Source organism: Terrapene carolina, unplaced genomic scaffold (genome assembly GCF_002925995.2).
Source record: "Terrapene carolina triunguis isolate 2854851 unplaced genomic scaffold, T_m_triunguis-2.0 Scaffold51781, whole genome shotgun sequence".
Classification (NCBI taxonomy): Eukaryota; Metazoa; Chordata; order Testudines; family Emydidae; genus Terrapene; species Terrapene triunguis.
This window is the reverse complement of record NW_020716132.1, coordinates 1-15,095: the sequence shown is the minus strand read 5'-3', so window position 1 is coordinate 15,095 and position 15,095 is coordinate 1. Positions and strand designations below refer to the sequence as shown.

The following is a 15,095-nucleotide window of genomic DNA, read 5'->3' as shown; positions in this document are numbered from 1 at the left end:
GACTTGTGGTTAGCCAGTGGGGTGAGACCAAAGTCCTCTTTGGCTGGCTGGTTTGGTTTGCCTTAGAGGTAGAAAAACCCCAGCCTAGGGCTGTAACTGCCCTGTTTTAAGCGATTTGTCCTGAATTGGCACTCTCAGTTGGGTCCCGCCAGAACCGCATCGTTACACCTGCCCTCTGCATTACGTATCACTCTCCGAATTTTCGGGCCATCGGCAAACTTCATCCGTGATGATTTGATGTTTTCTTGCAGGTCACCGATAAAAATGTTACCTAGCAAAGGGCCAAGAACCGTTCCCAGCAGGCCCCACTGGGGAACACCCGCCCGAAGACTCCCCAGCTACAGAGAGTTGGAGCCCTGCCTTTTTGCGTGGCCTTGCAGCATTCTCCATCTACTACTGCCCTCAGCCGCCAAACCGGCCCCCGCCGCAAAGAGGGAACCCCAGCTAGTCTGACGGTCCATTTCCCGGGAGCCCCTCTGAACTGGCACTATGCCGTGACCCCGCCAGGCCCGGGGCTCCCTCCTCACCTTCAGCTTGGAGGGCTGGAAGGCGTGGTGGGTGCCCTTCCAGAGCGCCCGCAGGAGCACAGCGAAGCCGATGGCCAGGCGCCCTCCCGTGCCCAGCGGGTTGGTGTAGTTGATCTCAGCCTCGAAGGAGCGATCTGCAGGAGACAAGCAGGACAGGGTGAGCCGGGTCCCTCACAGCAGCACCCCAGCCCCAGGGCACAGCCACCGCCCCCCACTCACCATGGAAATAGTCCCGCAGCTCCCGCGTGTTGGACAGGGACTGGATGACACTGTTCATGAAGCAGGTGTTCCCCAGATTCACCAGCCCCGTGAAGCCCGGCAGACACACCTTCTTCTTCTCCTCCTCCTCCTCGTCCTCCTCCACGCTCTCACTGCTCACCGGGCTGTGCGTCATCGGCGGCACCATGCACATCGGCTTGGGCTGCCATGGCCGAGGGAGAGAGAGGGACAGGCCTGAGCGGGGCCCCTCGCTGCAAGGAGCTCAGCTGGGGCAGGCCGGAGCAGTTGGGAGCTCCTCCCCCAGCCAGCGCCCTGCCCCGCCCCCACAGCGCCCTGCTAGGAGCTCCCCCCCCCAGCCAGCACCCTGCCCCGCCCCCCCAGCGCCCCCTGCTGGGAGCACCCCCGAGTCAGCGCCCCCTGCTGGCAGCTCCCCCGAAAGCCAGTGCCCTGCCCCGCCCCCCAGTGTCCCCTGCTGGGAGCTACCCCACAGCCAGTGCCCTGCCCCACCCCCACAGCGGCTCCTGCTGGGAGCTCCCCCCACAGCCAGCGCCTTGCCCCACCCCCACAGCGGCTCCTGCTGGGAGCTCCCCCCACAGCCAGCACCCTGTCCTGCCCCCACAGCGCCTTGCAGGCAGGAACAATTCCTTTCCGAGAGAAGTGCTGCCTCTCCCAGAGCAGAAGGTGCTGTGGGCGGGTCTGCAGGTGCCGGGAGCTGAGCCCTCCTCTCAGCGCTGGCAGTGAAGGAGCTGAGTGCATCACTCTGGTGTCTGGGCCCTCGTGAATCTCGCCGGCTCACGCCAGCATGCAAGTGCTCACTGAGGGGACATGCGGTTCCTGCTTCACTGTGACGTGCTCTGTGGCCGTCCGGGCCGTGACGCCCTCCAAGCCACCGTCCTCTGCTCTGGGCTTCTCCTTCTCCCCTGCCCGAGCCTCCTCCTTACTGGACAGGGGGTGCTGGTTACTGCCCGGCTGGCTCTTATCCAGAGGGGTAGGGCCTGTTGGCATGGCAACCTTCGCACCACCCACTGCACCTTAAAAAGGGGGACAGGTGGGCTTGTGGTTAGCAGCGGTGTGGGCACGGGCAGAGCAGCTCATGCTCCCATCCCCAAGCTCTCCCCCGCCCCCAAAGCCGGCAGGGCCCTCCCACGTCCGAGCTCCTCCGCCCCCAAAGCCTGCAGGCCACCCCCCCCCATGCCCAGGCCCCACTCCCAAAGCCGACAGGGGCTGCCCCATGCTCGGCCCCCACCCCCAAAGCTGGCAGGGCCCCCCCACGCTCGGCTCCCGCCCCCAAAGCCGGCAGGCCACCCTCCCACACACGCCCAGCCCCCGCCCCCAAAGACGGCAGAGCCCCCAGGCTCCCCTGGCCCCATACTCAAGCTCCCTCCCCCAGCCTGCACTGTACGTGGGCAACGTCTGCCCTCCCCTATCAGAGACGGGAACTGAGCTCCCCCTGGGCGGGGGGCATATAGAGCTAAGGCGAGGGGAAGCCAAGGAGCAGACCTCGTGCAGCTGGGGCTTCCAGCCCCCCCCCAGCGCTGGCTGTGGCGTTTCTTCAGGCAGATGTTGATGCGGGAGACGGTGAAGTTGTACGTGCACTGATCCGGCTCAATGAGGTTCCTGGGGACAGGAGAGCAGGCTCAGGGCTGGCAGACATGAGGCAGGGCCCTCGCTGGGCTCCAATGCAGCTGGGACCTCTTGCAGGGTAGGGGGTCGGCAGCGCGGAGGCGCTCTAGGCTGGGCCAGCCTCCTGCCAGCGCAACGCCACCACTGATCCGCCCAGCCCCGCGCGTCGGGGGGGGCGGGTCAGGTGTGTTGTGTCCAGCATGGTCTAGGCTCTGCCTGGTCCCCTGGCTCCCCACCCTGGGAGCGCACGCCAGGCAGCTTGCACCTTGGCGGAGGGCACTACGTACCAGGGCAGCAAGCGCTGTCTGCCCCGCCGGCCCCACTTCGGATCAGCGCAGACGGAGCTGCCTTGCGCAGTGCCATCCGGGGCAGGGGCTCTCTGCCCCTTGACGCCCAAAGGGGCATTGCTTGCACAAGGCCAGGGGCAGTGGGGATGGACCCCAGGGGTCCCGTCCCAGTCCTGTGGTCCTGCCACGAGACCAATCTGTGCCTGGCTGGAGGAGAGCAGGAGCAGCAGGGTACTGCGGGGCCAGCACCTGGTACCTGAGTTTCACCTGCCACCTAAACACCGTGTGGGGGCCGCAGCTGGGGTGTAGTCGCAGGAAGTTGACGTCACTGCAAGGAGAGGAGAAGGCAATCAGAGGCCACGCGGGGGAGCACCTGGCATGCTGCAGCCCCCGCAGGGCGCGGCCAGGCCCGACGCTCGGCAGTACCTGGTCCGGAACACCAGCGTGAAGTCCTGCTCCCGGAACAGCACCTTGGAGGTCTCCCTGTGGATCTCCTTCACGTAGACGTGCACCACCACTGAATCACTCCCCTTCTCGTACGAGTCGTTCTTCACCAAGCTCAGGCTCACGATGGGCTCTGGCTCTAGGACAGGACAAGGCCAGGTGGGGCGCGAGGCGGCTGTGCCCTGGGAGCCCCCCCGCCACCAGCGCCGCAGGCAGACGGGCCCCAGGACTCAGAGGGGAGCTCTGGGCCCAGGCTCCCGTTCGCTGGGACGGCAGCACCGCCCCTCAGGGAGCCAGGCGCCCTTGGTTCCCACGCCGCCGGCCGGCAAGGAAACGGAGCAGGCTCCCGATAACTGGAGGGGCCCGGAAAGCCACGGCCTAGTGCTCTGGTTCCCTCCCCCTCTACACTTACCATCCGCTGCTGCTTCCAGGGCAACATCCTCTTTGGACCAGTCTCTCTTCTCAGCGTCTCTGCCCAGCGGAGGGGAGGCGGGGGCCAGGGTAGCCTCGGGGCCCTCGCCAAGGGCTGGCGGGCACTGGGAGACGGCCGGCTGCAGGGGTCTCTTCTCCAGGCAGGGCGCCATGTGCTGGGGAAAGCTCTCCGAAGGGGCAGCGAGCGGCTGCATCCCCACAAGCACGGGCTCCTTCTGCAGCTCTTCGGCCTTCACGTGCAGAGGGGGAAGGTGAGACATGGGGGGTCCCCCCGGAGCTGGGGCCGGCCCCTCTCCAGCCGTAGCTCTGCTCTACGGCCCCGAATGGCCAGGCTGCCAGCTCGGCCCTAGCCCCTGCCAAGCGAGGGGAGCCCCCTCCGTTCCCACCTGCCCTGCCCCCCCGCGCAGGGTTTCCTGGGGCGCAGAAGGGACCCTGGGCTGAGCTCCAGGGCTCCTACCCACCCAACTGCCAAGGGCCAGAGTGCTGCGCCAGGAGCGGGGGCACCTTCCCTCTGCCCAGAGACCAGAGCCAGGTGGATGCTGGGCTCTGGAGTTCCTCAGCCCCAGGGTGCGAGCCTGGTAAGTCAGCCAGTCAACAGACTGCTGGGATCCAGCCCCTCACGGCCCCCACCCCAGGGCGCCCACCTCGGCCCAGACAGAGAACCTGAGCCGGGGACTCAAGCAAGCAGCCCAACATCCTGAGGCTGTGGCAGGGCCGGGCCTCCCCGTTTCCACGCCCCAGCCAAGCCTGCAGGGGGGCTCCAAGGAGCACCACTGGGAGACTGGGACCCCCGGCCTCACCCTGAACGAGGGGTTCCTGACCCCGGGAGAGGGGATGGGGCAGGACAACGCCTGTGATGGGGGCAGCAGGATCCCCAGTGCCCCCCGCTTACCTTCACCAGAGACGGGGTCAGGTCCGTGGCAGCATCGCCGTGGGCTGCTCGGCCGTTCTGCCGGCTGCCCCCTCTCCCGCTGGGTCCCTTGCCAGGCTCCAAGCCCCCAGGGACCCCGGCATTTGGCTCCTCCTCCATCAGAGCCACCTTGAGGTACCCAGCCCGTTTGGCGCTGGGCCCGCTTTGCAGCCTGGGGCTGGCCGGGCTCTTCCCTTCTGGGGCCTCGCCCCTCCCTGGAGCTAGCTTCGAGTTCGGGAACTCCCGCTTGCTCCTCGCCGGCTCCTCGGGGGCGGCCTGTGCGGGCGGGGGCTGCTCCTTCCCGTTCTGGCTCATGGCCCCCTTGGCTAGCTCCTTGGATCCGTCCTTCCGCTTCTTCTGGGAAAGGTAACGGGGCCCGTTGGGACGGCTGTGCAGCCGGGGCCCTGGCCCGAACGGGGCCCTCCCCCAGCCGTGGGCACGGACCCCGCGAGCAGCAAGGCGGGTGCAGCTCCACGCCATTGGCAGAGCCATGGCCAGCCTCCCACCGCCCCGGGCCAAGGCAGTGGCAGCCAGGCCCTCCGTCCAGCGGGACGCTCAGAGACGCCCGCAGTGCCCACCCTCCTCTCCCCAGCCCCAGGGAGCTCAGCTCCCTCTCCCCTCATCTCCAGTGGGCCCTGCGGCGGGTTCGGGGTGCGTGGCCAGCAGGGCCGGCTCCAGGGTTTTGGCCGCCCCAAGCAGCCAAACAAACAAAACAAAACAAAAAAGCCGCGATCGCGATCTGTGGCGGCAATTCGGCGGGAGGTCCTTCGCTCCGAGCAGGAGTGAGGGACCGTCCGCCGAATTGCCGCCAAACAGCTGGACGAGCCGCACCTCTCCGGAGTGGCCGCCCCAAGCACCTGCTTGGTAAGCTGGTGCCTGGAGCCGGCCCTGGTGGCCAGGGCCTGCCACAGCCTTACCAGGAGCGAAGCCCAGGTGTGCAGGGGGATCTTCTTCTGAAGCACCAGCTGCAGGAAGTTGCCCTTCTTGCCCTGGACTTTGCTGCAGGAGCTCTCAATTTCCCCGTAGAACTGCCCACTCCACTGGCGGCCATCTGTGGGCACAAATGGGGCCCTCACAGCTAGGGCAGGCACAGGCAGGCGCTGCTGCACTGCGAAGGGACTCTGCTCAGGGGGCCCCGTGCCTCCAAAGGGGGCTCCGGACAGAGTTCAGGCCTTCAGCGCCTCCTGCCGGGGACTCTGCCAAAGGTGCTGCAGCAGTGAGTCGGCTCCCCTTTGCCGCAGGCCGGCCCAGCGCTGCCTTTGCAGAGGGGCTGCGGGGCTCTCACCCCGACAGTCCATCTCCACGTTGCCTGCTCCCCCGCAGCCCTGACAGCCTCTGCCACTGCCACGCATGGGGGGGAATTCCAGCCGCTGGGCTGCACCATCTTCCGACAGTTCCGTATGCCGCCTCTGGTCACGCTCTGCCACGTGCTTCCCTGACTATGAGGGGCCTACAACTCACCATTCTCCGCCAGCCTGCTGCTAAGCCCAGCACCACTTCTTCCCTTCGGGATCATACCCCAAATCTCCCTCTGTTCAGCTGCTTCCTTTCTGGCTGGGGACGCGCGGGGAGGGGCCCCAGACCCGCTCAAGGTTTCAGCTCTTTGTTTGGGACTAGCCTCCAGGGTCTGTCGTTTCCTGTGCAGAGAGGGTGTCCCCGACAGGCCGGGCAGGTACCAGGAACTAGTCTCCATTAGGCCCTGACCCAACCCGCGTGGCTACAGAAGGGCTCTGCTGAGAGCTGCCTCTCCCGTCAGCGCGCTCCAGCTTGCTGTTCCCAGCGGTACCCTCTAGGCTGGTGGCTCCGGGGCAGGCCAGATGGGGTTGGGTCCGCAGGGAGCACAGAGTATGTGGCCCAGCTCCACACACTGCTCTGGGTTACCTAGGCTATCTAGTGCTTTCTTCTTGCCCCCCACCCCTTTTGCCCTGCTTGGTACTGCGTGCTCTGGTTAGCGGAGGACACGGGCCCAGCGCAGCCACGTGAGCCGGTGATGGGGCGTTCCGCTCGCCTGTCTCCAGGCGCCAGCCATGATCCTGCCTTGAGCAGCTGTTACCTGGCAGCCTGACCACGCAGTCGGTGTCTGTGAACGCAGCATCCACCTCCTCCAACTTCAGGGCCCCGCTGCCCAAGTTCAGCTTCACAATGACCTCGTCAGCGTTCTGCTTCCAGTCCAGCAGCAGGTCTGCAACAGCAGAGGGACAGCGTCACTCCCGGCCCACTCCGGGGAGCAAAGAGGCACTCAGCACGCTCCAGGAAGGGATTAGTGGGAGCCCCTGGGGAAGGGGGCGAGAACGGGCGCAGCTGGGAAGCCCCAGGGGCACAGGGCCAGGCAGAGTTGCTATGGCCCCGCCCCAGGGACACAGCGCCCCAAGAGGGAAGAGCAGCTCTCCCCGTGCGAGCTGCTCCGTCTCGTGGCGGCGCGGCGCCCAGGCGGGCTCGCACTGCAGCTGGAGGGGGCTCTGAGCCGCCTGATTAGCAGTCCCAGGCGGGGGGATGCCAGCCGCACCGCGCTCGCTCCCCAGGAGGGCCGGGCCAGGCCGGGGGCTGTGCTGGAGAGCGCGGGACAGCAGGTCTGCCCGGCTCCCGCAGGCTCTGTGCGTGGCTGTCACAGCTGAGCCAGGCCTGCTGGTGTCCCCGCACAGGAGCCCAGCTAGAGCAGAGCGAGGCAGTTCTGGAGCAGGACCTGCGAGGGCAGGGGCCTGAGCTCCCTGAGCCGAGGCCACGCAAGGGCGCTAGCGCACTCCTGCCGGGGGAGCAGCCGCACACAGGATCAGTCTGCAGCTCGACACTGGTACCAGGGCTGACCCAGGAACACCACAGAGCCCCACTCCAGGTGCAGGCTCCCCCGCGCTCCTGGCCAGCCCTCTTGGCTTGGTGCCTGCTGCCTCCGCGGTGGGTGGCTAGACGAGTGCTCCTCCCAGGGGCAGCCTGGCTCAGGCCCGTCGGCACTGGAGGTGGAAGGGACAGAGCGGCGCTAGCAGGGGGCAGTGAGCTGCATGGAGTGCAATGTCTGAAGCCGTAGGGACAGTCTCAGGGTGGCCAGCGCCTGCTGCCGCAGCGACTCTGCTCTCTTCAGCTCGCTCGGTCAGCGCTCGGTCAGCGGGGCACCCAGAGGCATGGAAAGGAGCCGGATGCCCATGCGTCTCTCCTAGCTCACTGCCTACACTGACCGCACCAGAGCCCGGCATCCAGCATCCCACTGGCAGGCCACAATGCCAGGCCGAGCTGCCTGCCTGTACACCCAGCCCGCAAGGAACCTGACCCCCTGGGTAACACAGGCCAGACCAGCGGCTTGCGGAAGGCTCCGAGATTTATCCCAGCCAGAGGGGCTGATACACTGAAGGGGTCCCAGGGACCATTGCAGAGCAGTGGGAGAGCACCGGGCCTGGGGAACTGTGACGGGACATCCAGCCGAAGTGACGGAGAATGCACCACACACTAAGAGCAGCTGGGGCAGTGGCTAATTACCCCTGCTGGCAAAGAGCAGCCCCTTATTTCCAGTCTGAACGACTGACTCCAGCTACTGGATCGCAGAGCCCTCTGCTACCAAGTCTTCTCTCTTCATAGACTCTCAGAATATCAGGGTTGGAAGGGACCTCAGGAGGTATCTAGTCCAGCCCCCTGCTCAAAGCAGGACCAATTCCCAACTAAATCATCCCAGCCAGGGCTTTGTCAAGCCTGACCTTAAAAACTTCTAAGGAAGGAGACTCCACCACCTACCTAGGTAACGCATTCCAGTGCTTCACCACCCTCCTAGTGAAACAGTGTTTCCTAATATCCAACCTAAACCTCCCCCACTGCAACTTGAGACCATTGCTCCTTGTTCTGTCATCTGCCACCACTGAGAACAGTCCAGATCCATCCTCTTTGGAACCCCCTTTCAGGTAGTTGAAAGCAGCTATCAAATCCCCCCTCATTCTTCTCTTCTGGAGACTAAACAATCCCAGTTCCCTCAGCCTCTCCTCATAAGTCATGTGCTCCAGCCCCCCAATCATTTTTGTTGCCCTCCGCTGGACTCTCCAATTTATGAACATCCTTCTTGTAGTGTGGGGCCCAAAACTGGACGCAATATTCCAGATGTGGCCTCACCAGTGCCAAATAGAGGGGAATGATCACGTCCCTCGATCTGCTGGAAATGCTCCTACTAATGCAGCCCAATATGCCATTAGCCTTCTTGGCAACAAGGGCACACTGCTGACTCTTCCCACCTAGGCACAGACTCTGAGCACGTCTTCTCTGAAGGGCTGCCCTCTAACTCGCCCTGCAAGGCAGCTTTCTCACTCCTCCAACCAGCTCGCCTCCGAACCGCTGATGAAACAGCCCTTTCCAAGCCTGGACCCCGCAATGGACAGTATTCAAGTGGTGGTCTCACCACTGCCGTTCAACTCCCTGCTCCACTGAACATTCCCCACTTCGGACACCGCATGGCACGCTGAGCGCCTGCTTGCTGACTTTCCTCCATGACCCCCGTGTCAGTGCCCACCCCCCCCCACCCTGTACGGTCACCTGCAGCCCTCGCTGCTCCCCGCAGGGCCCTGCTGCACTCAGAGGTCTGATGGGGCGCAGCGTCCAAGTGACCCAGGGTGCATTCTAGCCATGCCAAGCTTAGCGGCGCCTGCAAGCGCTCTCAGCGGGGATGTTAGTTTTGCTTCCAGGGCCAAGACAGCTAGCAAATGGGGCAGGGAATTGTGAGCATTCCCCATTCCCTCTGGAGACCCCAGCAAGCCAGCCGCTAGCCCGCCCCAGTGATTTCAGAGAGAGCTTCCCCAGCAGACCCCGGACTGAGAGTGCTTCTAAGATGAAGCTCCAGCCACCTTGGGACCCTGTCTGTGACAGTCACAGCCCCCTGCAGGGGTGAGGAGAAGGAGCTCTCCATTCAGAGAGGTGCAAGTCCTGTAGGCCCTGCTGATGCATGGGGGGCCCCAGCTCCAGCGAAGTTGCTGGACACGCAGTGCGGTGCAGCACAGAAAGCACACTGGCTGCTGAGGAACCGGATACATACCGGGGAAGGGATATGGGGATCCCCATTGGTGATCTCAGCCTGTCTGTGATGGAGTGGGGGGGGGGGGGGGTAACTACCGCCATGGTAATGAGCGACCCATTGCTCAGTCAGAGCGAATGCTGCACCACCACCAAACGGCTAGTGCCACGTGCTCAGGGCATGCTGGGACGCCGGTGAGTCTGGCCCACCCAGGCACTCGGTACTAGAGGAGGGTATTTGCTGGCGTTGGGAAAGGCCAAGGAGAGGATGCACACACATAGGGGGAAGCGACCAGACCGTAACGCTGCACGGAGAGGCCTTCCAATGGCGTTCTTAAGGCTGGGGGTTGCTCTAGAAAAGCAGGGAAGGGATTAAAAATTAGAGCAGGAGCAGCCATTGCTGGCTCCAGCCTGCTGGCCGTCAGAGCCTGAGGGCTCCCTGCCCGGGATCAGCTGGGGTGAGCCACCATCTGAACGCTGCTGTCCCAAAGCGACCTGGGACCCCCAGCAGCCCAGAACGTCCCCGTTCCAGCTCCCAGGAACGGCTGCAGTGGCATTCTCACCGCCCTGAGGAGCACGTCCCAAGCTGGTGGGAAAGTGTCAGCCTACAGGGGTCGCACTTCCCAGCAGCTCAGGACTCGGCAGGCACACACCGTCCAGCGTCAGCAGCCCCCCGCAGCGGGCTAACCTGCAGAGGCCAGGGGCTCTGCACCCCTCCTCGCAAACAGCAGAGCTGCTTCTGTGCACGCTAGTTAACCAACCAGCCCCGACGGCGACAGGTCTGCAGCGTGCCCACCGCAGGCATACAGGGGCTCCTCGGAAGGGAGCCCAGCTGGCCATGGTAACTAGTGCTCCTACAACACACTGGGGAAGGCGAGCGCTAGCGAAGGCAGGGGTTCAAACGGACAGGAACAGCTTACCGAGGGGCAAGGGAATCTGGGGAAGTGGGTTGGGCTCTGCCCAGCACGCCCACAAGGACCTGCAAAGCCCAGCAGTCCCTGGAGCAGCCTGCGGGGAAGGCCCCTAGAGAACCTCCAAAGCTCCCGCGGGCCGGCCCCACCCCGTGCCAGGCATCGCGTGCTGGCAGCCTGCAGCTACTCGCTAGGCCACAGGACACCCAGCAAGGTAGTCCCTCACAATTCCACAGGGGGCTGTCACAGCCCGCCTGTGCCCAGCCCCTGGAGAGTCCCGCCTGCCCTGCAGCACTGCCTGCGCAAGGGGTCCCCTGGGGGCGCATGGCTGCCAGCACAGCTCTAGGCAACGCCGGGGAGAGGAGGAGGATTCCCACGGGGCAGAGCTCCCTGCCGCCCCCTGCGTGGCTTTGGCATGAGGGGTTATCCCAGTGATTTACTGTGCGAATCCCAGCGCGGCTGCACCGCGGGCGCCGGGGAACGACACACCATAACCGCCCAGGCCCAGAAGTGAAGTGCCATGTCAGTGTGTATCCTGCAGAGGAGCCAGGCTGGCTGCTCTGTGCACTCGACTGCTCTGCTGTTTCCTGGCCAGTACCAGTGGGCCTGCACTCGGCGCAGCTGCAGATTCTTGGACATTTGGCAGCCTTAGGGCTTGTCTACACAGGGAGCTATTCCAGGAGAGCCAGTCCGCTTTCCTTCCCACACTGTGGGTACGCTGCATTGGGGGTGCAGGGTCAGCGCAGGCAATCCCGGGCTAGACAGGCCCTGGGTCTGACCTAGCACGGAGCGAGTCACCTCCCAGCAGAGCCTGGCCTCACCTGACTGGATCCCGTAGCAACACCCAGTGCAGGTGAGGGGCAGCTAAGTGTCCTGCTTCCGACACAGCCCAAGCAGGTAAGCAGCTCGCCCCCCCGAAGGCCATCCCTAGGGTATCTGCTGCTACAAGAGGGGCGGCCAAGGCAAGGCCCAGCTCCAAGCCTCAGGGGGTTGGCTCGCTCAGAGACAGGTTCCAGCTGCGCTCACACATGGCGCCAAGTGGCAGCCGGAAAAGCAGATGAAGGATTCAGAGACTTGTGCCCAGAGGAGCATGTTACACGGACGAGTGGAAGCGCTTAGTTGAATTTGCTTATCCTACAGCAGACGGCTGCAGGGAGAGCGGAGAGGTGGAGCAGCGGGACAGCCGCACCCCGGGCCCTACCTTTCTTAGGGTCGCTGCCAGGGGGTCTCTCGCCCTCCTTGCTCTCCTGGTTGGCTCGGTCCTTCTGCTTCTTCTTGTTGGTTGCATCCTCCAGCCCCCGGGACGCTCTCCTCTGGCCTGGGGCACTGGCGCTGCTGGACATTTTCAGCCGTTTGGATGAGACAAACGGCCCACCGGGGTCAGTGATGGAGTCTGGGTCAGGGGTTCGACGCTTTCTTCCTGGCCCAGCTATCTTGGCGACTCTTTGTGGGCAAACTCTCTGGCAAGGAACAAGTGACCTAGGGAGACAAGAGCGCACAAGTGAGCGGATGTGGCAGTGGGGCTGGCCGGAGAAGGGCCTGGGCAACAGGTTCTGAGTCAGGCTCATGACAGAGGTCCTGTGACTTTAAAGCCCAGCCAGGCCTAAAGGATGCCAGGGTACTCCCCAGAGCAGCGTGCCAGAGTGCCTGGCCTGGCTCCAAGAACCAAGGATCCAAGAGCAGACTTCCAGCTGACTCAGAGGTGGTGAAAAAGTCGCATTCCAGGCTAGGCTCTCAGAGCATCACCACCAATGGAGAGCAGGACCCCCCGCTGACTTTACCCACCCCCAGGTGGGGGTTTTACCTGCCCCCGAAGCGGCAGGGCTGCCTGGGCTGAGCAGATCCAGACTCACAGAGTGATGCAGACAGTCAGCGGTGACGCCTGCCCAGGGCAATGCAAGCAGGCTGGCCAGAGGATGGCTTATCCTCACCCAGGGCTCGGATATACAAAATGCCCCATGCTCTTCAGACCCCGAGTAACAAAGTCTAACCCAGCTGCTTGATGCCAGAGAACGTGGGCCTGTCAGTGCTCCTGAGAGGAGCTAGTGGGATCTGCTGCACGGGTGTGCGAAGTCCGTCAAGCCCGGGGAGCAGGCGTAAAGCTGCCTGGCCCCCCATGGGAATAATGGTCCCCAGAGAAGCCTGCCAGAGCGCCGACTAGGCGCTCAGTTGTCTCCGGAGGTGAGGGCTGTTACTTCAGCACTCCCATGGGGGCTTAGCGGCCCCGCCTGGCACATGGCCATGGCGGCAGGAGTGGCCATTTAAAAGTAAACTGGCTCCACAAGTACTGGGGGCTGATGCCTGAAAACAGCGAAGGAAGGAAGGAAGGAATCGTTCTGCTCCTGGGCCGGATGGAAGCCGCTCGCTCCAGTAAGAGCCAGTCTCTTTTGCCCCTTCTGCAGCCCATGCACAGAGAGCCTGCCCACCCCAGGCACACCCTGCTTAGTTACGGTAGTGAGCAGCGACTGGGTGCGCTGATGAGACACCTCGGCCAGCGTACGCAGCCCGCTCCGGGCAGCAGACTCCCTGCCCATGCTCTGTACTGGGCTGAGGTCATCCTGGCTCTCCGGGCTCTGGCTGCCAGACCCTGGTTTCACTTTCACTCTCCAGCACTGAGCACAGGCCCACTCCAGGGACAGGCTGTCGGGAGCAGCTGGGGACCTGCCGCAGGTTCAGCTCCAGTGCCCGGCGGGAGAGCAGCAGCCCCTGAGAACAGCTGCCACCGCTAGTGGGGCGGCGAGCTGCTGGTCACTCCTGGCACACACACACCTGCCAGGCCAGTTACACACATGTACACAGCCCTGTCAGGGAGCCCAATCTCGGCGGTACATACAAAAAGGCTGCAGGCTTCCTGCTGCCCGGCTAGTGACCGGGGCCCTCGTGCTCTAGAAATGCCTAGGGCACCAAGTGCTGACTCCACGGGACACCTCCACACATTGCCAAACGGCGCTCCGCCCCGGCTCTAACCCAAGGACAGGCCCAGATCATCACACTGAGTGAACCGAGCGCCAGCAAGCAAACCTCCACCATGCCCTAGGAGCAGCCAGCGCTGAGTCCCACCCCCACCCTCCCAGCTGCCCAGGCACAGACTTCGGCCATCTTCAGAAGCCCTGACCCAGGGAGAGGAAGGGATGCAGAACTGGGCAGCTAATGGTGGAGAGTGGAGTGAGGTGCACTGCCAGGTCCATGCCCAAGCCGCTCCCAGCCAGAAGATACTGCCTCCAGGCAGTGCCTGCACAGGTCACGTTAACACTCTAACCCGGCTGCCTGAGAGGGAGTTTGCACATGGTTCCGGCAGGTAGCAATGCTGGGAGTCCCACTGCAACCCCATGGCAGCTGGAGCCGCTCTGAACAAGGTCCGTCTACACTACAGCACCTAGCACTGGGCTCAGCAGTGGTTTTTGGCAGTTTTCCTTGTGTGGCCAAGGTCTGCATGTGAAAAATCCAGGAGGAGCAGGATTGGGTCCCAGCCAAGTGGCCAGTCCATTGCATTCCCCTCCTGCGGGGCAGATGGCCACCCCGGCAGCTCAGGAGGGAAGAGGCAAGAAAGCGCAGCAAGGCCCATACCCCCACGTGAGGACTGGCACTTGCACCCCCGCATTTGTCTAAGCAGTGCAGCGGGTTTGGAAGTTTATTCTGCGCACGTTTGGCTTCATTTCAATGGCACGTAAGTCACCAAGACACCCCTTCAGCGAGGGTGCTCCCAGGGAGCTCCGAGCGTGCACGCAGACCTGCAGGGAGTTACGCCGGGTCTGCTCGTCGGGAGCAGGTCTGCGGGGAGGGCAGCGCAACACCCAGCTCCGTGCCTGCCTCTCCCACTTGCTCAGCGTGTTCACTTTGCTGCCTGCCTGGAAGACCCCTGGACAATGGAACATGCACCTTTGGGGTCTGGTCTGCCCCAGAGAGCCTGGGCTGACCCCTAGCTTCTAGGATCCTTTTCAGACACGCCCTGGTGCGATGCCAGCCCCCTTTGCTCCATTTCTGTACACTGGCATTTATGGACTGTAGGGATAAGTGCCTTAGACACACCTATGAGGTAGGAAGCTCAGACTGGAATTGCCTCCTAGCAGTAGCTGAAAGCCCCACATCCAAGTCCCTTCAAGCTGGACCCAAGAAAGCCCTGGAGAACGAACTGTGGGGAGCACCAGGGAAGAACTAGGCGAGCCAATAGTTCTCTTCTATAACTCCGCCACCAGAACGCCATGCCCCCGCCTGCGGACACGGGCTCCCCCAGGTCACAGCAGGCACCACACACCTTGGGGACACAGGCCTTGCTCTTCAGTTGACTGTAGCTGACAGAACTCTCCAACTAAGACCCCTATAGGCCCCCCACTGCTTCGGACTTGTTCAGCCCCAAGCACGCACGGGGCTGCCCTGTTACAGGCGCCATTCTAGCCTGACTGCTCTGACCTAATGCCCTCGGGCCCAGACAGCCTGCCATGCCGTGTTCCTCAGTCCCCACCTCCGGCCGCTCCTCCCAGGTCTGTATTTTGAAGTAGCCGAGAAGGCTGCTCCTCCCCTTTCCAATCGCTTTCGCTCTCCTCTCTCCACTGACTGCTGGCTTCTGCCTCTCGCGGTTAGAGCCAAGGCGGTTACCCTCGCGGGTGGGCAAAGACCGCTGGCTCTGCATCCTGCTTGTGGCACCGCTGCAGATTGCCCAGAGCCGTGCCCAGGGGCTCCTGCTTTCCTCGGCGCTTCAAGCACAGGCACTATTAGTACAACCGGAGGAACAGGCAGCTCCCCGTCAGGGCGCAGCCACACG

At 63.8% G+C, this 15,095-nt stretch overlaps 1 protein-coding gene across 1 annotated transcript in view; it reads right to left on the bottom strand.

Moving 5' to 3' along the window:
* Positions 1-11,807, bottom strand: part of LOC113405966 (ubiquitin carboxyl-terminal hydrolase 19-like) — a 42,178-nt gene extending 30,371 nt beyond the window's left edge. The window contains 13 exon segments of the mRNA XM_029914474.1: positions 185-308; positions 528-661; positions 747-948; positions 1,563-1,777; positions 2,247-2,274; positions 2,276-2,363; positions 2,913-2,984; positions 3,083-3,239; positions 3,513-3,762; positions 4,425-4,799; positions 5,360-5,493; positions 6,496-6,624; positions 11,535-11,807. Coding sequence (XP_029770334.1) covers positions 185-308; positions 528-661; positions 747-948; positions 1,563-1,777; positions 2,247-2,274; positions 2,276-2,363; positions 2,913-2,984; positions 3,083-3,239; positions 3,513-3,762; positions 4,425-4,799; positions 5,360-5,493; positions 6,496-6,624; positions 11,535-11,676 — 2,050 coding nt within the window. The 5' untranslated portion in view covers positions 11,677-11,807.
* Positions 11,808-15,095: the final 3,288 nt, after the last annotated feature.